General features: G+C 48.1%; 1 protein-coding gene across 1 annotated transcript in view; it reads left to right on the forward strand.

The window, feature by feature from the left end:
- The window catches only part of LOC142814081 (uncharacterized), a 148,028-nt gene that overhangs the window by 16,579 nt on the left and 105,323 nt on the right, over positions 1–26,126 (forward strand). The window contains exon 2 of the mRNA XM_075892020.1: positions 18,551–18,610. Coding sequence (XP_075748135.1) covers positions 18,551–18,610 — 60 coding nt within the window. The remainder of the gene's footprint in view (positions 1–18,550; positions 18,611–26,126) is intronic.

The raw sequence follows: 26,126 nt of genomic DNA on the forward strand, positions 1-26,126 counted from the left end.
GTACAAGAAACACGCATTGTCTTGCATTTGTTAGTGTTGAGTTCTATTAGCCAAGTTTTCGACCAATTAACGACATAGTTCAAATCAGACTGCAAAATGGTACCGTCATTATCGGAGGTTATTTCACGGAAAATAACACAGTCATCAGCAAACAAAAGGACATTAGATTTCAACAAAGGCAAGTGATTTAATATAAATAAGAAACGAGAGGGCTCCAAGGATGGATCCCTGCGGCACATCTCAATAAACAGGGCTAAATGGAGACCAAGATTGATTAGCGACAACAAACTGCGAACGGTCAGTCAAAAAATATTCAATCCAAAGCAACAAACTTCTGTCAATGTTTAATTTATTTAGTTTGTGGAGTAGTAGCCCGTGTGAAACCTTATCGAATGCCTTTGAAAAATCTAAAATTATGCAGTCAGCATGCGAAGACCTATCTAAAATTTGATATAATTTGTGAGTAAAGTAAATTAGTTGGGTTTCCGGGAGTACGACTTGCAAATACCGTGTTGGCCTGCTGTGAAAAACGAGTTGTATTCTAGATAATTAACCAAATTACTGTACATGACATGTTCTAGTATTTTGCAGCAGTTACTGGTTAGAGAAATGGGGCGATAATTACATGGAATATTTTTATTGCCAGACTTATAAACTGCAATCACCTTTCCTATTTTCCATTTCTTAGGAAGCGTACCGGCCAATGATTGCTGCAATAGGTTGGAATATCTTTGAATGTCAGCAGATATGCGCCTTCGGGTTGCAGGTACTCAAGATCTAAGCGGGATGCCCGGTGAACGAGTGCTCGGGCCGCCGTGTTCGCGGTTTTATTCCCCATTACGCCATAGTGGCCGTAAGTCCAGACTAGGCAACGAGGGGTAGAGTCGATTCCCTGGTTGCTATAGTTCTGCAAAGTTCTTTCCGCTAGTGGTGTGATCCAACCAGCTTCATAATTTCGACATGCCCCACGCGAATCTGATACGATACATTGAGGTCGATGGTCGAAGGCAGCTAGGGCAATAGCTACCCCTTCCGCTTGTGTTGTTCCAGGAGCTTTGAAAGTGAGTCCATCTACTTGCTTTTCCTCGTGAATTACCGCTGCCGTTTACCACCCCCGTAGTCAGGACCTGCGACATCCACGTAGAACACTGCGAGTTCATTGCCATAGTGATGGTGCAAGGCATGTGCCCTTGCCTGGCAACGACCACTATTGCCTTCTTTATCCATCTTTGTCGAAAGGGTTTGAACTCTGACGGCGTTTCTTCAGAGTTCGGGCACTCGGACCCGCTCTTGAGTGTGAAAGTCGTGTTTCAAGTGAAGCTGGTCCAGCAGATGCTGTCCCGACTTTGTCTGCGTTTGACGTGTGTATTGGTTCATGAGGTGTGTTTGTTTAAGCTTCTGAAAGGTGCTCACTACTCCCTGCACGAGAAGTCGCGCGTTAGAAGATGTGACAGGTAGGCCAAGGGCCCTCTTAATCACTTTGCGGATGATTGCCTCGACTTTATCTCCATCGTGCTTGCGCCACCATAGATATGGGCCGCGTATAAAGTATGGCTAATTACGAAGACATGAGCTAGCTGCACAGCATGCTTGCTTCGTAATCCCCCTCTCTTGTTGGAGAAATGTCGGACCATTCAGCCCACTTGGTCCCCAACCTTGGGAAGAATTGATAGTGTTGTGTAAACTCTCCTTTGATTATGGATGAAGATTCCGAGGATTCGAATATCCTTAGCCTCGCGTGTGGGGCCACTAACCAAAAAGATACGCAGTTTTGTAGCATCCTCAGGCGATGACCTGAAATGCACAAATTCTGATTTGTTTGGTACACACTGGAGTCCGCAGCGCTATGCGTACCGATCCACTACGTGAGCGGCTGCTTGCAGGCTTTCCTCCATATGCCCAATGTTTTCTTCTGTGGCCCAGATGGTGATGTCGTCGGCATACAGCGCGTGCTGCCCACCTGCACACTCCTTTAGCTGGACCGGAATGTGTATCATCGCTAGATTAAACAGTAGAGGGGAAAGCACAGCGCTTGTGGCGTCCCCTGAGTACCCAATTCGTAAGGTTTATATTCACTGTCTAGGAATCAGATGAGTGCGACTCAATCCGTCAAGAAAACTGTGATATAAATAATGGATTTGTGCCAAAATGAGTTTCACTGAGATGTGCTAATATAATGCGTTGTTTTATGTTGTCGAAGGCTCCCTTTAGATCTAATGCTAGGACAACCTTGTCGTTTTGAGGGTGCTCTGTTGGTTGTAATTTGTCATGACTGAGTTGTAATAACATGTATTGTACCGACTTGTGTGAATGGAAGCCGAACGTCGTGTCTGCAAATGTGTTACAATCTTCCAAGTAATGGGGAAGCCTATCTCACACCATGGCCTCCATTAGTTTGCCCACGCACGATGTCAGCGAGATAGGTCCTAAGTTGTCCATATTAACTTCCTTTCCTGCTTTCAGAATTAAAGTGACAAGTGATGTTTTCCAATCGTGTGGCACAGGCGTCTCCCCTTTCCATATCAGATTAATGTATCCATATCACATTCCAGTGCAACCTTGTCCCGAACGGGGGCTGTGTCTCTCTTCATTTTGGCTAAGGCTGCCTTGAAATCGTAGAGGTGGAAAGGCTTATTCATCTCTTCGTTATCTCTGCCTGCATAAAGATATTCCTCTCCTCGATGACACTGTTTTGTGCAGAGATACTTGCCCCTAACGCCTCTGCCAGTTGTGTTGTTGTGCCCTGAAAATTGTGTAAAGCACGTTGCAAGTGTGTCTGTGTTCCTCCCCGCGACTGAGCGGGATCTATTAGGCTGTGGAAAAGCTTCCGTGTGTTCCTCCCCGACATCTGTCGGGCCACCATGTTAGAATGATTGGTCCAGTTGGAATCGGCTAACAGAGAGGCATTATCGGCAGCCTATTGGGTCAGATTTGTTATACGTCTTTTCAGCGTTCAGTTTTGCTTTTATCATTCCCATCTTTTCGTGAGACTGCGGCGAGCTTCCCAGAGATGGAGTAAATGATTATCGACCGCTGGGAGGTCCTCCGTAATCTGTATGCTTTTCTCATGTTTCTTGAGAGTTGTCATCAGATTTTTAAGCCCATGAACTATATCCGTCATCGATAAGACCGGTCCATCGCAGGGACTTACGGAAGCTAGTCCAGTCAGGCAGTTCGGCCTGATTCGAAGACCATTTTAGAGACCGGGTGGGAATCATGGTGTTGAAGATGCATTGATCGCTGCCTAACGTTTCTTCGGTGTTGTACCACTCATCGTGTTTTATGTGTTTGGAAAGCATGAGATCGGGACAACTGTACCGAATCACAGAGTTTCCTATACGTGTTGGTTGTGCTGAGTCAGTCTTGAGCGTTATGCCTAACGTGGAAATGAGTTCCGCTAGCTTTCTCCCGGCCAGCTATCTTGAGCGCCCGGCTGAACACATCCGCAAAAGTGATGTGTTTTAGCTTAGGCGGACAATAGATGTTCAGTATACGCAGTTGTGGATCAGAGTGTCACTGGGTAACACTGTGACCATGATGTACGATTATGTTACCTGCAGGTCGAGGTCTACCTCTTGTGCCGTGTATGTTTTTTGTACAAGGATGCAAGGAGATGGATCTGGCTGCAACGTATTGTACCCGGCCATTTCGGCTGAAGCCCCTGGTTCCTGTAAAGCCACGATAGCTGTTACATATTGGAACGTTTCTGAGTAGAGACGAAAATGACTGTGCTTAGCGTGATCCCTGAAGCCCCTACAACTCCACTGCACGACTGACAGTGGTTCGAGTCTTGAGTTAGTACTCTTCTGCCTAGGTCCCAGCGCCATGATCAGCACTATTAGCCGGCTGGCTCTCCACTGCCTGACGGGCAGGAACGAGCGATACGTCTCCAGTACTTTTCTCCTCAATATTGTGGTAAACTTTGGAAGGCCAACCCACCTCTTTTACGGGACTAGCCCGCCTAAACAATTTAGAACTAGCCTGGATCCAGGCTTTGAAAATTTGGGTCACAGCAGCGGTGATTTGCTGATTGAGTGTAGTCACCAGCTGTTGAATTTGGGCTTGTATAATATGCGCAATCATTGTCGGCAGCAGTGTCTTTGGTCGGTGACACTATTTTCGAGAGCCGACATGTGACTTTCCAAGGTGCTAATGAGAGGGCCACACGTCACTGGTCCCATGCTCGAGCACAGTGAGGCCGATTCACCACAGCTATCCAGAGTGTCTGGTAAAAGTAATTCTGCCCTTTCTGTTCAGAGCGCATTATTTTCTGCTCTAGTTGCTCATTTTTAGTTCGTAGAGAGGCTAATTCTTACTTAAGCTCGAGTTCTAAAGGTGGTGGGGAGGGAAAGGAGGTGTAGACAACCCCGGCCCAGTTGCTCACCTTGTTTGTGGCCACTTTGCTGTTATCAAGGAGCGGGAAGTCTCCTTCCCGAGAAAATGACGTCTTGACACTTTGTCTAGACGCGTTCCTGTTCTTGACCTCGTTAGATTCCTTGTTGGCGGGTGGCTTGTGCGGACTTGCCCTTCGACGCACCTCTTTTGCCGGAAGCCTTGCTCGTCGTCCTTTTAGAAATTCCTTTTTGCTTTCCTTGGCGCTGAAGCCAGCGGAATTTTCCCTTGCAGTTTACGGAGCCGGTGAGATGGGCCTCCCCACAAACCATGAGCGAAGGTGCGCACTCTTGTTCAGTTAGGCCCTGCTCGGAGGCGCCTACTCGCTGGCCACAATAGCCACATCTTGCGACATCCGGATGTGGGAATTGTTTATACAGTGCCCGATGGTCCCACAGAGGTGGCAGGCGGGGACGGTCTTATATTCTATAACAATTGTTCATTGAAAGTTGTAGTGAACGTAGTGGGGCACTCTGCGGCCAGCGAAAGTGAGCGCCGCTCACTTTCGCTGATGTTCCGAGGTTTCGCAAGAACGCCAGCTCTGCCCTAGAGCCAAACCACTTTGCCTTTAGGTGATGCCGTTATCTCGTCTGCCCGCACAGAGACGACGCCTCGACACATTTCACCACTGAGTTTTACATCACCCCTCAGAGGAACGAAGGCAGATCGCACGTTGAGGTCCCAATCACTGGCCAATTCGTTCGCGGCCTCCACATGCTGCGTCTCGCAGACAGTCAAGTTCTGTTTCCACAGAGGCGAAACGTCGAGGGTAGCGGCAGCTTCGCCACTGACGTACTGGGCAATGGCAGCGCCCAGATCTCCAGTCTGGAAGGCCGTCTTCAGGTGCAGAGTTTCACGGGGCTTCAACACCACGATGATATCATCTGCGCTCATTTTGGGAGTGTCGCGTGGGCGCCACTTAATCAGGTTACCGTTCGGCTGTGCGGTGTGAGCACATTCGTTGGACATGGGAACACCGGGTTTCCCGGCAGTCGGCTTGGACATCACCTTCTGCTGAGCAGCCTTTCGTCGTCATGTCACGAGCAGGAAAAGGCCTTCATCTTCGATGTTGGTGGGTTCATGCTAGATGGAAACAGCCTGTTGCACATCAATTTGAGTCCAGACCATGGAGGCTGGGTTTTAGCCGCATTGGTTAGCGGTAGCCGTCATAAGGAGTGTCCACCCACAGAAGGTCCCGCACCACCGAAGTGGACGCTAACTTTAGCGGAGGTCAGCTCCTCCCGGCGTTGCCGAAAGACAAATCAGGCGAAAACTGGGTAAATTTCGGCCCACTTGCGTCATATAGGCGTCAGCTGGTTCCCCTTGATATTAGGAGATAGTTATTGACGCTTCCAGAAAGGTGACATGGAAATTTCTGCGGTTCTTGGCAAAAAGTTTTGGAACCGACGCGTTGCACGTCCTATCTCAGCCATGCCCGGACATATGTCGGTGTTTTTTCGTGCAGCCTACATATGTGTTCACAAAAGTGATACTTGCTGCTATAGAAGTAGTTTATAGTTCACTGTTCGTGGATTTGAGAGAGCTTGCGCAAGGTCTTTTGCTGTTTGATAGCTATTCACAACTCCATAAAACGCTCCGTGGGCTGGCAACAGTGACTAAGTATCAAAGATGGCTACGCTTAACAGGGTCAATGCCCCACTTTCGCTTGGCGCTGGGCTGAAGTTTTTAAATGCGAAGCATTTCTTAGCAAACTTCGGCGACATTGAGCGTATCTATCTATCAATCTATCTATCTATCCATCTATCTATCTATCTATCTATCTATCTATCTATCTATCTATCTATCTATCTATCTATCTATCTATCTATCTATCTATCTATCTATCTATCTATCTATCTATCCACTTACGACTTTTAGCTCCCTCGGCCGTTTCGATAATGGTATCGATACGAAACTTAGTATGGCATAACATGACTGTATGAAGAACATATTTAACTAGTCATAACATGAAAAATATGTCATAATTGTCATAAATGTCATGATTTATATTTCATGGTCCTGCAACTCTTGCGGTGGTTTCGTTCACATTGCATGTTGCAAAACTTGTATGGTATGACATAATTCCATGGCGAACACAAGCGACAAACCCTAACATGAAATTCATGACATGCGTGTCATGTAACAACATGATTACATGCCACGCTCATGATGGGCTCGCGGCCGTTTCGCCAGCCTCACGTATACCAAATTTGGTATTACGGTACGCGAATGGATGACGAAGGTATGTGACTGGTGCAAACATGATAATCATGAGATGTGTGTCATGTGATAACATGTCTACCTGCCACAGTCAAGGCGCCAATACATTTCGACATGACGCGGTGCGCGTGCTCTCCGGCATTCATTTGGTCGCGTCACACCGTTGTTGCCATGCCATGCGGCGGTCCTGCCATATACTCGCCGGCGCGCGCCGCTCTGTGTTGCTTTGACGCATGCGCGTTTAAGCGCGTCCGGTGCCCCTCCGTCATGAAAAGAGGGAGACGCAGTGTTGACTGGGTAACGCATCGGAATAAAGTAATGTTACTCTATGACATCAGCGCGAAATGTAGCATGTCGCATTTCGCCCCGGTTGCCGTCAGGCCGCGCCGATGGAGTGCTCGCCTTTTGCTAACGTAGCGTCACTGTGCCCACCGTGCGCGCGCGTCAACGCTACATTGGAGTATATTGGGCCCTTCATGATGCGTTTTCGGCCGTTTTGCTTGCTCCACGTATACCAAATTTGGTGTTACGTGACGTGAATAGATGACGAAATATATGACTGGTGCAAACATGATAATCTTGACACGCGTGTCATGTAAGAACATGACAACATACCACGCCCATAGCGCGCTCGCGGCCGTTTCGCTAGCTCCACATATACTAAATTTGGTATCACGTGACATGAATAGATCACGAAGGTAAACGCAACATCCAAACATGATAATCATAATACGGAAGTCATGTACGGCATCATTTACTTCCACCTCGTAACGTTGTGCTGCTTTTAAAGTGACATATCAACCTTTCCCATTCATGCTTCGAATATAATCGATTCCCACTGTACGTGGAATCTGCCAATTCTTTAGATTGTGGTGTTGGATCCCCTTTGTCAAAGGCAAAAAAAGTGGTGGCTGCCAACGGCTTCAGTCTGATCGGCAAAAGGGATTTTACAGGTGAAACAGCTGAAACAGTACCGCTGTGCACGCAAGCATTGAGCCTTTCCGGTGAACCGCATCATATTTACTTCAAGTTTGAGCACATGTCAGCAAGCCCGAGGTTGAAAGAGACAGCTGCCCGTGTGTAGCGCGCCTCTCTGAAATGTGTTAGCACTTTTGTGCTGCGTCGCTACACTGCCACAGGCAAGGCCTTAGCAGTTGTCGAGCTAACTACGCGACGACTCGAGCTGCCGATTATATGCATCTCATTGAGTTCCGTTGTTCCATCAAAAGCTGAATACGCATGCCGTTCACCTGATTAAAGAACAGAGATATGCCTGGGCCAGTGTATCTTGAGATAAGGCAAATCGCAGTTTCGATCGCAATATGAGTGCTCCCTCTTTTCGTTCGCCGATCCGTGTTGCTTTTTAATGAACAAGGTCGTGTGCTTCCGCACACTAGCCTGTTCGTGTTGGCAGTAGTTGATGCTCATATGCACGCACACTACGAATGCACGAAAATAATACAATATGCGCACGAACATACATGCACGCACGCTACGCACCCGTGACCTTCGAACGTGCGTTTGTGTACGTGTATATACACACATGCGATATAAAAAGCTTTTTTTTCCTGGAGGAGCACGCGAGCGTCTAGTGAGGCGCCGTACCTTACGGGCGCTTCCATGCTTCCATTTTTTTTTTCTCCCCCAGTTTTTTATTTTGATAGCTTCTGCGCACACCCGTGCGCCGTTTTAATTTTTTCTTCCCTCCCTTGTCCTATTGAGCCATTTTTTGTCTCAAGCCCTGTTCAGGGCTATCAAGATATTGAGGAAATGTAGAGCCCTCTCATCTCCCCTTAGTTCTTTTTTTTTAATCTGTAATGACCTCGCCTAGTACGGCCCATCGCCTCTACCAGTAATGACGGACACCCCTTCTAAGGACGCTCCTGACGAGATCACCCTCTGCGCGAGCCTGCATGCTACCGCAACGAGCCGCCCCAGCTCACCCAAACAATCGCCTGCGGCCCCGATGATTACCCGGGCTCGTAAACTGAAGGCTGCTGCCAATCGTCTTCAAAAGCACTCATCTACCAGCACCCCAACTTCTCGGCCCCATGTACGAAGGATCGGGAAACTGTTGCCACCACGCCGGCGTCAGGCACCAACAATCAAGGCCGCCACCACGAAAAGCGCGAAGCTAACGGCCGCAGCCGAGGAGGCCGCCACCGCCATTTCCTTAGTACCACAGCCTTCCCAACTCCATCTTGTACCCACACTACAAGAGGGAAGCAAGGCTGAGCTGCAGGACTACCAAGAATCGGTCGCATCAACACCGGCAGACAGCGAGGAACAGGCCAGTACCGATTCCTCCTCGCCCACATCATCCTCCTCTTGGGAGCACAACACGCCTCCGTCCTCCTCTCCGTCCCTGTCGCCCTCCCCAAAGGGTCTGGCCCTTTTCAGAACCGGAATCTGCGCTGACGGACCAGGCCGCCAACGAGCAACACAACAGGCGTCGTTTGCAGCTCCCCCCAAGCGAGCGCGCGCTCACTCTGCGCCGCCGGCAACCACTTTCTGCCCTTGCCTGCTGGCCGGGCAATCCTGCCGCGCCGGGCGTCAAGAAGACCTGTTCGGAGAGGGGTGTGCACGCAGTGCTGTCTCTCCCCTTTTTCCAGGCGAAGGAACGCGCATGACCTCTACTGGAAGGGAAACCGAGGCAACATTGGAGTCTCTTGCGCAAGCGGGAGCCTCCCAGACCGCCACAGGAAATCCCACCCTCCTCGAGCCTTCCCCACCTTCTTCCGGTCACGCAACCCGTCCGACCCGTCCTCCAGAGAAAGCGGCCTCTCCGGTGTCTGATGGGGTGGTTTGTTTACCTCCCACCTCCTCGCCACAACAACAGCACTCTCCTCCACTCTCCCGCTCAAAGGAGAGCACGGGCGCGTCGTCTGCTACGGCCGCAGCTCCTCTGAACTCTGCCGCTAGCACCGCGCCACACCCTCCTTCTGCTTTCGGCCCCATGCGCCCACTGACGGTGGACGCCTCTACCGAAGCAGATTATGAAGAGGCCCGACGCAAGCATCAGCAGAAAAACGGATTTCCGTGCCAGGCATCAACAGCTACAAATGCCCCTTCCAGTAGGCAGCCAGCCAGTGCAGCTCCCCCAAGCAAGGGAAAGGGGCCCCGCCAGAAACCAGGTCGCCGCCAGCACCAACTCGATATTATCGAACACCTGGTCGCGAATGAGCCCCGCCGCACCTCTGCCACCATCCTCTACCGCCCCAAGGGCAGGAAGAACAACTTCCTCTCCCTCAGCCGCGACGCAATTGCAGCACAGCTCTCAAAGGTGCCCGGCACGAAGCGTGTGCGCATTAACTTCAGCGGCAACGTTGTTGCGGTTGACACCACACCCGGAGCTGACACCTCCGCTCTCCTGGCAGTGGAAAGCATCGGGAATGTGGCTGTCAACGCCAAGACCGCCAACAAAGGAACCTGTACCGGCGTACTTCACGGCGTTGACGCGGCTTTTGACGAGGAGGTCCTCAAAAACAACATAGAGAGCTCTGCTCCCATCCTCTCTTGTGCCCGTACCGGACGCAATGTCCTTCTCCGATTTGTGGGTAACGCACCGCCACCTGAGGTGGCGTTATTTAAGCAGACCCGCCCTGTACGTTGTCGTCGTCGCCGCCCTCTCCAGTGCGCTGGCTGTGGCGCTTTCGGACACACTCATGCGACGTGCACCAGCTCCCCACGCTGTTCGCGCTGTGGCGGCGACCACGCCCGCGCCGACTGCGTTGCACCCGGCCCCAAGTGCCTACACTGCGGCGGCCCACATCCCGCCACCGAGCCCCGATGCCCTCGCTGGCAACACGAGAGGAAGGTGCTAGAAATCATGGCCTCTGCGGACCCGCCCCTCTCTCGTCGTGAGGCCGAGAGGAACCTTAAGAGCGAGGGAAAAGCCGTGCCTGCTCGAGCACCGTGCACTGGTATTTCCTCGGTAGTGCAACCGGGCCGGACGTACAGCGCGGTTGTTTCGCCCCCGGCCGCCGAACCCTCGGGCCCCGACTGCGAGGTGCAAAAGGACATGGTGATTAGTGCCCTGGCCGCTGCCGTGCAGGCCCTCATCGGGACAATACCGCAATCCGGCCCTGTGTTCGAGCTGTGCAACGCGGCCCTGGCCGCCCACGCTGCCCTCAATCAACATGGCTAGCGGCAAGGTGTTTCGGCCGCGGATTCTTCAATGGAACGTTCGTTCCCTCCGCTGCTGTCACGCCGAGCTGTCTACCCAACTCCTCCGACGCGAGTACGACGTCTTGCTGCTGCAGGAAACCTACGCTCGCGTCGGAACACTCAACCTACCTGGTTTTGTCGGCTATCACAGCACCACGCAGTGCGAACTTGAAGAGTGTAGCGCAGTCCGGTGCAGCACTCCCTCGCATCCTCCCGGCACGTCGCGGGCTTCGGTTTATGTGCGCGCCGACCTCCCTCACGCTGCAGTGGACATCGAGGACATTCTCTGTGACACCCTCGAGGCCGTCGCCCTGACTGTGCGCATCGGGAGCACGGACACCAGTGTCGCTAGCGTGTACGTGCGCACATCGAACTACTCGGCACGCTGGGACACCCAATTCGTGTGCCGCCTCGCAGACCGCCTAAATCGCGACGCGGTCATCGGTGGCGACTTTAACTCTCACCACACCTCCTGGGGCAGTGGCGTGACGAACCACCGTGGGCGCGACCTTCTCGATGCCGTGCAAAAGGCCGGACTGCTCGTTATAAACACGGGTAGCTGTACTCTCGCGCGCCGTGGTGTGTCCGACAGTGCCATCGACCTGACTCTCGTGGGTGGTACGTGTAAATATGAGTGGCAACGTGCACCGGACTCTCAGGGCTCCGACCACTACCCCATCGTGGTCACACCCCCCTCAGCTTACATCAGGTACACTCGGACCTACAGTGTTGTGAAGTGGACTCGCTTCAGAGAACTGTGTGCTAGAGTGCCAGTCTCTGCAGACTTCTTCACCGCGCTGGCCGAGTGTCACGACGCAGCTACCACCCACTGCACCGTGCCTGCGGGCACCCCCGCACCAGACATCAGCCTCCTCAACCTTCGCGCCGCGCGTCGCAGGGCGCAGATTGTAGCGGTGCGCTCGCAGAAGGCGGAACATTGGCGTGCCTATAACTGTATTGACGCGGTGTGCCGCAGGCACGCCAGACGCCGTCGCAACCAGAGCTGGGGGAGCCTCTGCTCGTCACTAGATGACCCTCAGAACCACGCCCAAGCCTGGCGCATTTTCGCTGCCGTTCTTCGCACCAGAGAGCCTCGCTGCCCGGTTCTCTGTGTTGCTGTTGCAATGAAGATCGCCACGCAGGAATTGGCTGAGCAGCTGGCAGACAAGTTTGCCCCTCCTGCTTGCCCACAGCCTCCACAGGGACTACCACCTGTGCCTGCACTCAACAGGCCTGAGCTCTTCGCTCCCGAGCGGTACTTTCCCACCGAGGGCATTCTGCTAGAGATCCGCGCATTGTGCACGGAGGAGTTTACTCTCAGCGAGCTGACCGCAGTGCTCAACAACCGCACGAAGCGGTCTGCCCCGGGAGTGGACGGCCTCACCTACCAGGTGCTGCGCAACATTGACCTCTCCACGCGGCCCCGGTTGCTGGAGGCCTACAACGAAGTGTGGCGCACAAGTCAGGTGCCTCCTGGCTGGAAAGAGGCGCTCGTGGTGCCCATCCTGAAGCCACGGAAGCCGGCCACGGAGCTTTCATCCTACCGGCCAGTGTCACTTACCTCGGCCGCAGGGAAAGTCATGGAAGCCATGGCATTGCGACGCCTTCGCTGGATTGCCACCGCAACCAACGCATTCCCTCCCGAACAGAGCGGATTTCGCCCAAGGCGCTGTACGTTCGACTCACTGGCCGACGTGATTGCCACCCTCGAGGAGGCCAAGTACCGCGGCGATTACGGCATCCTCGTGCTGCTCGACGTGAGAAGTGCGTTTGACTGTTTGCCCCACGCATCGATTTTGGACGCACTTCGTCACCTCGGTGTGTGCGGGCGGATGTTTGACTACCTGGAGAGCTTCTTGGGCGACCGCACTCTTCGCGTTCGTGTTGGCTCCACAATCAGCGGTCCCCACTCCGTCACCGCAGGCGTACCCCAGGGCAGCATACTGAGCCCTTTTCTGTTCAATCTGGCTCTTGCCAAGCTGCCCGACTACATCCCGTGCAACACGGCGTGTGAAGTGCATGTGGCGATTTACGCCGATGACATTGCGCTGTTTGCCTGCGGCCCCGGTCGCCACCGGGCAGCCCTTCTCGAGTCCCTCCAGGTGGCCATCGACGCGGTTGACGCATTCCTGAACGGGGTTGGACTGGCGCTCGCCGCCTCCAAGACGGAGGCACTGCTCGTCCACCCGCGAGCGTCGACACGCCGCTCCACGCCTCGGCTCTCACTCCGGGGCCTCCCCATCGAGTGGAGCACGAAGGTGCGCTACTTGGGGGTGACCATAGACCACCGGCTCAGCTGGCGACCGGCCGTCAACGATCTGCGGACGAGCAACCGCAAGGTACTCGGCGCCGCACGCAGTCTCCTCGCGCGAGGGCACGGCTGCACCCCTGCCCTTGCCCTGCGAGTCTACAACGCAGTCGCATCGGCACGCGTGATCTACACTGCAGCAGTGGCTTCGTTGAGTGCTTGCCAGCTAGCTGCCTTGGACGCGGACCATCGCAACGCCGTGCGGGAGTACTACGGACTTCCCCAAACCTCCCAGGTGGGCCCCACGCTCGCCGAAGCGGGGGAAACTCCCATCTCCCTGCGGGTGACCCAGCGGACACTAAATCATGTACTGCGGCTGAAAACCACAAGGCTGGGGCAGCTCCTTGTGAACAGGCTATATGCTCTACCTCACTCATCCATGGGGCAGCGGGCGAGTGAGCTCTTGACGGTTGTGCCAGACATGCAGTACCCCAGCTGGCTGGCTATCCCACCCTACCGCCACACCCCTCTGGTGATCACCAAGACCATTGGCGGCATCAAAGCGAAGGCCCGCACCCCGCTGGCAGCGATGCAGCAGGAGTGCTCCGCCCTCCTTCACGAACAGCTGAACGGCCGGCTGCTTGTTTACGTCGACGGGTCAGTGCTTCGCGACGGCTCCGCGGCCGCCGCCTGCGTTGTGCCATCAGTCGGCGCGGTTCTCAAGTGCCGCCTCCCCTCCCTCGCCTCCTCCACTGTGGCGGAACTCGCCGCTATAAATTTGGCAGCCGATTTCCTCAGTGAGCGGGCACCCATGAGCGCTGCAGCCATCATCTGCGACTCCCGGGCGGCCTTGGCCACGATCTCGCGCGAGGAAGACGGCAGCCTCCTTGCGCAGAGAGTTGCCCGGAAGCTGCACGCCGTGCAGCAAACGGGGTGCGACCTTTCGCTGCACTGGGTGCCTTCGCACATCGGAATACCCGGCAACGAGGCGGCCGACTGTGCCGCGAGGGATGCGCACGACCCCGACACCGGCGTCACCAACTTCGTGTGCTCCGCGGATGCCGGCCGTCTCCTCACCGCCCGCTACGTGCGCGAGCGTCATCCCGACCCTCGCGTAGCAGCTGGAAAGCCGCCGCGGCGGCTCCCTCTCAAGGGACTCCCAAGACGAGACCGCGGTTTCCTTCTCCGTCTCCGCACCGGAGACAACTACACCGCCGAGCGAAAACATCGGCACTCCGGGCGTGGCAGTCCATACTGCATGGACTGCGGCGACCTGGAGACTCTGGACCACCTTTTGCTTCATTGCCCGGCTGGTGACGCGAGCAGACAGGTGATGCTCGCAACGTACGGAGCTCTCGGCCTGCCTCGGACAACAACTGAGCACCTCTTGTTCCCGAACAGTGGCCGCGCGCATATCAAGCGTGCCCTTTCAGCGCTGCTCGACTTTGTAGACGGAAGCGGACTGCGTGAGCGAATTTAGAGAATTCGCGCCCCGTGATTTTGGTAGACGATCTGTGCGTCCCCCCCTTCCTTTGCTCGCTCTCTCCTTTCTCTTTCCTCTCTTCGCTCAAGTCTATTATCCCCCATTCCCCTTCCCATGTGAACCACTGCTGAGGTGTCGCACTTAGCTGCAGACAGTTGCGGGGTTCACTTTTCTTTTCTTTTCCAATTTTAAGAACCACTTCCCCCCCCCCCCCCCCGATATAAAAAAATGTTCGCGGAGAACAATTACAGCACTTTCATTTGAGAATGGGTAGCGCTACAACTTGCGCAGAAGACAAGCATATGCGGAAAATACAGTCACAAACGTAACGCAACAAATTTCCTAAAGCGCTTGCTTGTATAGTACAAAAAGAGGTCAATCAAAGAAAGCGACGTGGCATCCAGGAGAGGGTGACTGATTGGACGCCGAACTTGGGCAAAGATAGCCTCCTCGTGACATGTTGTAGTTATTCAACGCATTTTCCCGACCAGAGGGAAACGCAACGCGCGCCGTGCATTCAATTTGACCGGCCGCCGTTATTCACGCGGTGAGCGTAAGTGGGTAACGCGGAGTTAATGTCAGGCGAAGCCAACTGGCGTCACAGAGATATTTTTGGTATGGATGAATGTTGTGAGCGGTGCTGACGCTTGGGGTATGGCTTCCGTCTGGACGTGCATTAATGCGTGGATAAAATATAATAGAAACGCATCGAATGGGACAGACGCTTGTGCTGCATTACGCACTGAAATGTACAGACGGTTGTGCTGCATTACTGCACTCTACCAAGAATGCTGTAACAGGACAGAGGTGGATATAAAAGGCGTAGTTTTTAAACCTTACGAAGCAGGTGACCTTGGCGCGGATGATAGCATGCTTGGCAATTGTTGTCATGGATTCAGAGGCCATGGATTCGGCTCCCGTTGATGGAACTTTTGTGTTCTGATTGTGCGTATTGTTAACCTCGTTTCCACGGAACTGTGTTAATGACTCAATGTAGTCTCGGTAGCACCGAGAATGAAGCACTTTCACGTTAAAAAACCACCACATGTTCAAAGCTGTCGCAGAATGTTGAATGTTCCAGAAAAACGCCATGATGTGCTTTCTGACCCCACTGCTTGCTGAAAGCTCATTACTCTCATTGTATAATTAAAGGTTATTCATCTTGCCGTTTTCTGTTCATGTGTAGCACCTATTGAATTTGCAAACATAAATGCTTTGCCTTTTATTCTCTTTTCCACAAAGCTTAGTTTGGGAATTTAATCACGTGGAAACCTTTAATTTGTCTAATGATGAGTTTTCTTTTATTTATTACATACAGCAGTCCTATAATGACCAAACGGGAGGGCAGATGGGAAAGTTACATGTATCGCATGGTAGCAGTGAATACATATCAATAACTATGCTTTGTTCATACACACGTGCTGTATAGATATATAAACAAATACACCCATACAGACATTTATACACACATTTTCAGGTAAAGGAAAACGTTGCACAGTGCAAAACTCATTGTAAACTAGAAAGTCAACGATCACACTGTCTCTAAGTCAAGCAAAACAAAACCATTATACAGTAGAGCTCGTATTATGCAGTAGAGCTCGTAAAAGACAAATGCGCGCTTTTCCCAACAAACAATGAAAACCCACGACTCAAACATCCTCAACCGTTCGAGAGCTACACAAAAACTAGAAAAGCACCAGCAATCGGTCAGCAAACCTCTGAAACAAAGATGATAATTATTCTAGGGCAGCAAGCACCTTCGCTGAAAAAGCAGCCGCAGTTCGCGCAGAGAAAACCGAACTCGGTAATGCATTCCAATCCGCAATTGTCCGCGGGAAGAAAGAGTATTTGAATAGATTGGTGCGGGCCTTGTAAGGAAGAAGATTCTGTGAGTGGCGATGTCTCAATACTCGAGGTAAGAACAGCTTGACATAAGGGTTTGCGTTAAGCTTCAGGTGGCCATGAAAAAGCGAAAACAAAAATTTTAGGCGTGCTACTTTACGTCGCTGCTCTAAGGTTGAAATTCCATTTTGCACCATCAACGAAGATGGGGAATCAGTGGATCTGTACTTGTTAAAAATAAAACGCACTGCCCGGCGCTGCACCATGTCTAGCTTTTGCTTGTCTTTCTTAGAAAAGGGGTCCCAAACAATGTTAGCGTATTCAAGCTTAGGTAACACTAAGGTCTTATAAGCCAACAAATTTGCTTCTGTAGGGGCAGCTTCAAGTTTGTGCCTTATGAACCCAAGCCTGCGCATGGCAGCTGCGCAAGTATTTTCAATGTGCTTAGACCACGATAACGTATTGGTAATTGTCACCCCTAGATATTTGTATTCTGAGTTTTCTTTAACAGTCACTCCATCGATACAGTAAGAAAACTTAAGCGGCTCTCTTTTATTTGTGATTCGCAGTAGAACAGTCTTGTCCGAGTTTAACTTCACGACGTGCACCATTGGCCAACACGTGTCAAGCTGTCATTTAAGAATATTTTATCCTCAGTACATGTAATTTTGATTGATTGATGTGTGGGGTTTAACGTCCCAAAACCATCATATGATTATGAGAGACGCCGTAGTGGAGGGCTCCGGAAATCATGTAGTTTTTCTAAAAATTAAGCAATCATCTGCAAATAATCGTATTTGAACATCAGACGAAACAATTGAAGTTATATCATTTACATAAATTAAAAAGAGAATTGGGCCCAAGACGCTTCCCTGTGGAACACCCGATAAGACAGGTAATGCGCCTGACGAGCACCCAGAGATCTCCACATATTGAGTCCTGTTGGAAAGGTAAGATTTAAGCCAGTTAACAAGAAAATCGGGTATACCAATGTTTAGAAGTTTGCCTATAAGCTTACCATGAGGAACACGATTAAATGCTTTGCTGAAGTCGAGGAATACTAAGTCAATCTGACTGGCCGAATCAAGGGCAGAGGCAATTTCATGCACTGTAGCTATCAGCTGTGTGTGCATCGATAGCCCTTTACGGAAACCGTGCTGAAATTCGGAAAGTAAGCCGTTACGTTCAGGAAAGTCTGTTATTTAGTTAGTAACAATGTGCTCTATCAATTTGCAGCATGTAGACGTTAAAGAGATCGGGCGGTAGTTTTCTATCCGTAATCGATCTTCTTGTGTGTGCCCAATATGCGAACAACTAGCCAGTCATAAGGCAAAATGGCAGACGCTAAGGACAAACGAAAAATTTCAGTTAAAATGTGAGATATTGGTTCGGCGTATCTGCGCAAGAATGCGTTGGGTATGCCATCTGGTCCACTAGATGACTTGTGTCGCACACTTACCAACAGTGATAACACGCCGTTTTGACATATAAAATCTTGAGGAGGGCAGGCTGTAGGAACCAAGGGATAACTGTCATCGTGCGGTGCGGAAAATACTGAATGGAAGTAGTCGTTTGCCTTGTCAGCCACTAAACGGGCATCGGTAATAAGAGAATCATTATGTTGGATTTGTTCTAGTTTACCACTTTTGGAGGCTAGATAACGCCAAAATTTTTCCGGGCTTTCTTTGATGAAGTTTGGCAGCGTTATTTCAAAATATTTGTCTCTAGAAGTCGCCAGAGCTGTGGAGAGCTCAGTCTGCAGCGTCTGTATCTGCTGAACACTTATGACCTGTTTTTTTTTTTGCGCGTTTTAGTCTTCTTTTTAAGTGTATTACGTTTCAATCAATCCAGGGACTTTTGTGCCGTGACTTGATGCAGCGTAAGGGAACGTGCATTTTTGAGTTAATTTCAAAAATAGCTAGGCTCTAAACATTTCCGCTGCGATAGCTTTTGCTTTTAACAGCGCGGAGATCTCTTAACACGTAAAACAATAAAGTATAACGATACTACGCATCGCTTTTGTTGGAAGCGCATTTTTTTTTTCGTTTACGTGTGCCCGTAAGTAGGCTTAAGGAGGGCTAATGCTGGCTTGTCGACAGTTTTGCTGCTTACATGGTCCTGGCGATATACGTGGGGCAAACAAAGTATGTTTAGTATTTGTGGAGCTAATGTCTTAATCTCATTTTCCGGTATCACAGGACGAAGAAATGCTGCAGAGTTCCGGTTCGTGGAGGAGTGCGCTGCAGAACGGCCACACGGTGAGAACATGTATACGCGAGTACTATCGTACAAAATGCGTTTGACATATCAGCTGTGTAGAAAAATATTGCGCTTGAAAACCATTCTTTATTTTTTATTCAGAATTGAAATACAAGTGATACAAGTGCATGTGTTATGTACAAATACAGAAGGAGGTTTCAAAGTCGTGAGACTGTGAGTGAGACCTCCTATAAAATCATACATGAAGATACAAGGTAATAGTAAAGAGTGGTAAGGAAAGAAAACTGAAGGCATACAAAATGTACAGATAAGCACAAAATAGCGAACGTAAGTTATAAAAAATGTACAGCTAAGCATGCAAAAACTAACACGAAAATGCAATAACATTCACTCTGTATAATATCAAGCATTATTACGGTAAGGATAGAAAAATTAAGATATACAAATTGTACAGATAAACACGAAATAGCGAACTAAGTTATACAAGGTGTACCGATGAGCACAAAAAACTAACAGAAAAATGCAATAACTTTCAGTTCATATAATATCATGCATTAAGAATTTAATAGGTGCAAACGCAAGCCTTTTTTAAACATTTCGAGGGATCTAGTTTTGATCTCCAAAGGTAAAAAATTCCACAGGAAAATAAAAGAAAATTTTGTGGTAAACTTGCTATAATTAGTCCTAGGTTTGGGTAAAAGGAAGTTATTAGCCTTTGCAAAACGAGTCGATGACGACTGAGGAAACTAACTTGAGTGTAGTAAAGGAATCGGAAGTTTTCCATTCACATATTTGTAAATAAGAATGCCGAGGAAATATTTAGTCAGCTTCTGAACAGATAAAATTCCATGCGAACAGAGTAAGGATGATGCATTGGACATGAAGCCACTGAACGTTATTATTCTCAATGCTTGGTTTTGAAGATGTTGGATGGCTGATAAATGAGTGGCATACGCATTTACCCATGATGAAATGCAATAGATTATGTTGCTGTGAAAGAAAGCATAGTAAAGTGACAACAATATTTCAAAACGAAAGAACGGGCGAACTTTTATAAATATTCGAATGGCATATGCGGCTTTCCGCGTAAGCTCTAAAACATGTGAATTAAACTTTAAGTGTGCATCTAATTTGACCCCGAGAAACATTGTACTAGAGGTAGAATGAATTTGAGTATCGCTTACGAAGACAGAGGTTCCTAGGTATAATTCGATTAGGTGACGAAAATACAACGAAGTTTGACTTTTTAGCATTTATGTCTAATTTATTCTTATTGAACCATTTAACGATATTTATCAGGTCGGTATTTAGTTTAAACAACATCGAGTCAACGTCTTTATCTGTAGTTAATATAGTGGTATCATCCGCATAGAGTATACAGGACGAATGTGCTAGACATTGAGGAAGATCGTTCATATAAATTAAAAATAAAAGCGAGCCCAAAATTGAACCCTGTGGAACACCGATGTTTATGATTTTAGGGTTGGAAAAGGTACCGGACACATATACCACCTGTTCTCGATCACGCAAATAGTTACGAATTAGTTCTAGTGGAACGCCAGATACACCAATGAATTGTAGTTTCTGAAATAAAATGTCGTGCGAAATAGAATCAAATGCTTTTGAAAGGTCAAGAAAAACGCCTCCAACAACACTACCGCAGTCAATAGCATATTTAATTTCCTCTGTTAGCGATATCATGGCGAGTTCAGTTGAGTAACTGGGCCTGAAACCGAACTGTTTGTTAGAAAGAATGTGAAACTTGTCTAGACAACACCGTAAACGTCCCACAAAAAGCTTTTCTATGACCTTACTGAAGAATGAAATAATTGCTATAGGCCGGTAATTGGAGATTAAACGCTTGTCGCCTTTTTAAAAAAAACGGGAATAATTTTTGCTTTTTTCAGAGATGTAGGGAAGAACCCAGTTCCAAATACAAGATTTATAATATGACATAATGCATCGCAGATTAAATGAGCTATCAGTTTCATGTCGGCAGCAAAGAACTTATCGAGACCAGCGCTTGTATTCCTAATACTATTGATAACGGTGAACACTTCCTCGGGTGACGTCGGATAAAGGAAGAATGAATGTGGTAATCGTAAACAAGTGGGTTCGAGGGATGCTGTCGACTGAGGAATACCAATGCCGAATGAGTCATTGAAAGAGTTCACGATATCAGATGGGTTATCGATCACACGTTTTTCTGAGTGAATCAAGGTTATATCTGAATGTGCCGTAGTCTTGCCAAGAAAATTGTTTACAGTTTTCCACTGCTGCTTAACGTCATTTCCGGCTCGCTTTATTTTATCTTCGAAATACATTAATTTAGCGGCTTTAAGTAACTTTCCTATTGTATTTGAATATTCTTTAAAGCGCTTTTGAAGGTGAACATTGAAAGGGCACTTTTTCGTCTTTTTGTATAAGTTATCCTTTTTCCGCAGACATTTTAACAGGTTAGGTGTCAACCACGGATTAATTGGGACAAGGTACTTTTTTCTGCCTACTACTAATGTTGAAGCGGCCGTGACTGCATTTGAAATGATAGAGGAAAATTGTTGGTAGGCTATTTCAGCATTATTGCATTTCTTAACTGCCGACCAATCACACTGCTCGACGATGTTAATGAATGATGCAGTATTTAAAATATTCTTGAAGCATCGACTTATTTTATTATTTGAGATGTCTATGCTTGCATAAATAGGATAATGATCTGTGACAGGCACCTCGATGACAGCTGCTTCAGGAAAACTAATGAGGTTAGACAAAATGTGATCTCTAATAGTGCCATTGCCATGAAGTGGAACACGAGTTGGCGCAGTTATGAGGCACTCGTAGCCATTCCCACTGAAGCAGGAAATGTATTTAGAAACATTTGCGTTGGTGTCATCAAGAAGATTGATATTCATATCTGCTAAAATAATCACCCGTTTCCCTTCTAATGACAGAGTTTTCAACGCCTTTCCAAAAGCTAGGCAGAACTCCACGACAGATGACGACGGAGAGCGATATATGCAGGCAACAACTAAATTCTTACTATCTTGCGAAAAATGTGGTTCATGAAGTTCGATCCACACGGATTCGCAACCAGGAATACTTAGTGCCAAGTCCAGTCGCCTATGATAGTGAAGGCATGAAGATATAAAAATAGCTGCTCCACCATGAGCATCGTCGATTCGGTGACAGTATTCAGAAGAATAGGAAGGAAACTTAAACAGGTCCCTGTCATATTCACATAGCCACGTTTCACTGATGCAGATGATAGAGAACTCGTGACCAATGGCCGACAGCAATGAGGTAATATTATCATAATTTTTTCTTATACTTCGAGCGTTAAAGTGAATTAACGCCCTACATGGTTGAGACATCCGTGATGAGAGTTCAGACGGTGAAATATACGCCATCCTGCAATTGAATAGACGCTACAATTGCTAATGTATGATATAACTAGGAGATATTAGACAGGTCGATCTCCGATTTTATGCGAAATACCCTGGTGTCAGTAAATTTCCTTGCTTTTATCTGACAGTTATCAGTCCAAAGAAACGCCCACTGTTTCTCTTGTTTGAGAACAAGTGCTTTATCAAAAAGCTTCTTGTTATCTGGCGAGAGGTGATCATTAACAAAGACAGCATGAGTGCCCTCTCCAGAAAAACCAAGAGCACGTGTATTCAGGCGAGCCTTACGTGCCTTCCTAACAAACTCATTCTTTTGCTCACGTGAACAGAAACGGGCCACAATATTCTGTTGGCCAGACTTAGCTGGCACTCTGTGAACAACGTCAAGATCACTGCCCGATACAGGACAGTTGATTTTGTTACCAATCGACTGCACTATGGCAACACAGTCCTCCCCTTGGGAAGAAGGAACGCCTTTGATCTCGACGTTGTTCATCCGAGTGTACTGCTCCAGGTCCGCCACCTTCTTTAAAGTCTCGTTCTCATTTTTTAAAGCTTTGTTAGTAGAACAAAGCTCTTGTTGTTAAGTACGGACAGTCTCTACAATGTCGTTAAGCATTTTCAAGCCAGCATCCATACTTTTAACCTCTGAATTTAGAGCACCGAGATCAAATTCCGTCTCTCGAAGCTTCGTCGTAACGTCAACCACAATTCTGTCCACGAGTTTTGCCAATCGGCTGTCCAAATTTGCCTCAAGGTCCTCGATTCTCTTAGCTAATTCGGCATTTATTTATTTATTTATTTATTTGAATACCCTCAGGGCCCGTGGGGCATTACAGAGGGGGTGGGTACAACATTTATAACACACAAAAAAAAAGACAAAATAAAGAAACAAGTGTCAGATGCGCAAATCAGGAAGACAACATAAGTCAACTAAAAATGTATAAGTAAGAATTCAAGTACATACAAGACAAAGATAGATAATGGAAACTGCGTATAGTTACAAGCATTGCTGAGAAATTGCAGTCTTGAATAACAAAGGGTCTGTTATTGTTACAACAGAAGAGGGAAGGTGGTTCCAATCGGCGGCTGTTTTCGGTAAGAAGGCTGCTGAAAAGAATTTGGTGCGGCAAAACGGAATGTCAACCTTATGCTGGTGATCAATGCGCGATGAGTGGTATGACGGTTGTGAAATGAGGTCTCGCTTCATTGATGGATTGTGAAAAAATATCTTATGAAAAAAAATGCAGTCGCGCCAGTTTCCTCCGGACAGTTAAATTGGGTAGGTCAAGGTTAGATTTCATTTCTGATATGCTAGCAGTACGGGAATAATTAGGACAAATGAACCGAACTGAGCGGTTCTGAACAGATTCTAATGCGTTAATTAAATTTTGCTGCACGGGATCCCATATAGCGGACGCGAACTCAAGCTTTGGGCGAATTAGTGATCGGTATAATAGAATTTTGAGGGACAGCGGAGCGCGAGAAAAGTTGCGGCGTAAGTATCCTAGCGTTCGGTTAGCGTTATTACAGATGTAGGCATTGTGATACCACAAGCAGGAAACTTATTGAAGAATACAAGTGAACACACGAGCGAGCGAATAATACAAAGAGCAGCAGCAGCAGCAGCAGTGGTTGCGGTATAAGACAGAGCTAAATACCAAGGGTTGCGTAAAACCAACTGATCTGTAGAAGGCAGGAACAGCAATTAGACGAGTGTTCGCATCCGCAACCACCACTGCTTTGACGCGGTCATGCCTCCTGTCACTGCTTTTGATGCCTAGACTGAAGATCCACGCAGGCGCAGGACGACGACAGGAATGCTGGCAACGGTAGATATGACGCGGCCAGATTATCCAGAATACAACGTTCCACGTTGACACGTGGATGATGAAATGACAGGTGCTGCAGCAGTCACTATCGGGACCCCGGCCTGTCTGGGACGAACACCTGTAGAAGGCAGGAACAGCAATTAGACGAGTGTTCGCATCCGCAACCACCACTGCTTTGACGCGGTCGTGCCTCCTGTCACTGCTTTTGATGCCTAGACTGAAGATCCACGCAGGCGCAGGACGACGACAGGAATGCTGGCAACGGTAGATATTACGCGGCCAGATTATCCAGAATACAACGTTCCACGTTGACACGTGGATGATGAAATGACAGGTGCTGCAGCAGTCACTATCGGGACCCCGGCCTGTCTGGGACGAACACCTGTAGAAGGCAGGAACAGCAATTAGACGAGTGTTCGCATCCGCAACCACCACTGCTTTTTTTTAAAGGGATACTGAACACGGCGACGGAACTTTTCCTAGCCGAAATGACTGAAGCCATTTTATATATTGTCGCGGTGCAAGGTGAACAAAAGATGACAGTAATTTGCGGCGGCGAAAGAGAGTTTTCAGAAAAAAATGGAAGGAAGGAAGAAATGAAGGAAGGAAGGAAGGGCCTAGAAGCTGTGGCACACACCCACGCTGAGGGATAGGCCAAAAACCTGGTAGTTCTTACGAAATACTGTTAATTTGTTAGCTCACGTTTTTTAAACTAATGACAAAGCAAGGGCAAAAAGTAAATGGCAGAAACAGACAATTAGAAATAATAGATATAGAAAATGAAGCATATGGTTTTAGTAACAACAATAATTAAATGAATGAGTAAAGATATTTGGAAAAAAAGAAATTTAGGAATAATAGTATGTTCTACAGTCTGAATCTCTTTGAAACTTTCATAAACTCCTGCAAGGCATCCACAACTTTCTCGTCACGGAATCCTAAGGCAACGCCCCCAAAGAAAGTACATTTGGAGTGTTCAACTCCAATCTCACGAGATGGAAGACGGCATCTCATGTGATTCTGCGCAATGCAGCGTATTTTTCACAATATATCAGATAATGGTCTGTTGTGTCAAGGACTCCACAAAACCAAATATTAGGGGAAGCAGCCAGACCAGCTCAGCGTAAATAAAAATTGAGATAAGGACTATGACACCTCAGCCTTGTGATTTCGGCTTCAACTGCACGCGTGACACATATTTTACTGTTCCAATGATGATCAGGTGTTGAAATTCTTATTTGTTTATTATGGATGGCAAAGAAAATTCTTCTAACACAATTATCCTCCTATATCTAGCCCCTATAACGAATTTAGATGCTGGTCATATGTGAACAACCTGGCCTGTTAACGATGACTTAGCTAATTCATTCGCCATTTCATTGAGGAAAAGTCCCTTATTCCCTGCTGCCCAAACCAATTTAACTAACTGTATATGAGCTGTACAGCTTGTTATTTTATTTTGCTTTAAAAATAATGGCAAGTACTCACTATGGGGGATTAGCCAAGAATGAGTAGTTGAAAGTTTGAAAGGTCACTCCAAAACGTTAAAATATATGAAGAGAAAAAAGAGAAATGGTAACGGTACCTAATATAATAAATTAAGATTACAAGTAAACTGCAACACGCCTACTTCGTCTTTTCCCAAAAAAGATAGCCGCAGTCCTACTAGCCGGAATCGGCAAAACATTGCTATCGTCATTTTTTTTTACACAAACGCACGTGTCAATATATGTACTTATATTTATTGTTAATTGTAATGCAGGTATATTCAGTGACACTGTTTTTGTTATGTTGATATCTTGGCAACTCGAGCGTTTCTCTGCTAATGTTGCCTGCTTCAGACAGAAATACTGCAGATGTTGTGATTATATCATCGAGTCACTGATAAAAGTAAACTTGTATTGGAAATCATCAAACCTTGAGTATATGGATGCCCTGTGCACGTATATGTGGCGTCACGCATCTAATGCCAGAGTTATCCTAGTGGGGGACTTTAATCTGCCTGACTTCAGCTGGGAATCAATGCAGTACCAAAGCGCCTGCTCAGAAATAATTTACGATTTAATTCTTTCTTTAAACCATTCACAAATAGTGACACAGCCTACGCGTGTACAGGACACAACGCGTGTACAGGGACATAACAAAATACATGTGCCTGCTTTTTAACCGATCATTGTCGTTGCCTACCCAACCAAAAGATTGGAAAATAGCAAAAGTGATTCCTATACATAGGTCCGGAAATAAAAACCAACCTTCTAATTATCGGCCCATCTCATTACATGTAAGGTTGGTAATCTGCTCGAATACATAATCTTAAAGCACAT

The sequence above is a fragment of the Rhipicephalus microplus genome, chromosome 4, assembly GCF_043290135.1.
Source record: "Rhipicephalus microplus isolate Deutch F79 chromosome 4, USDA_Rmic, whole genome shotgun sequence".
Taxonomy (NCBI): Eukaryota; Metazoa; Arthropoda; class Arachnida; order Ixodida; family Ixodidae; genus Rhipicephalus; species Rhipicephalus microplus.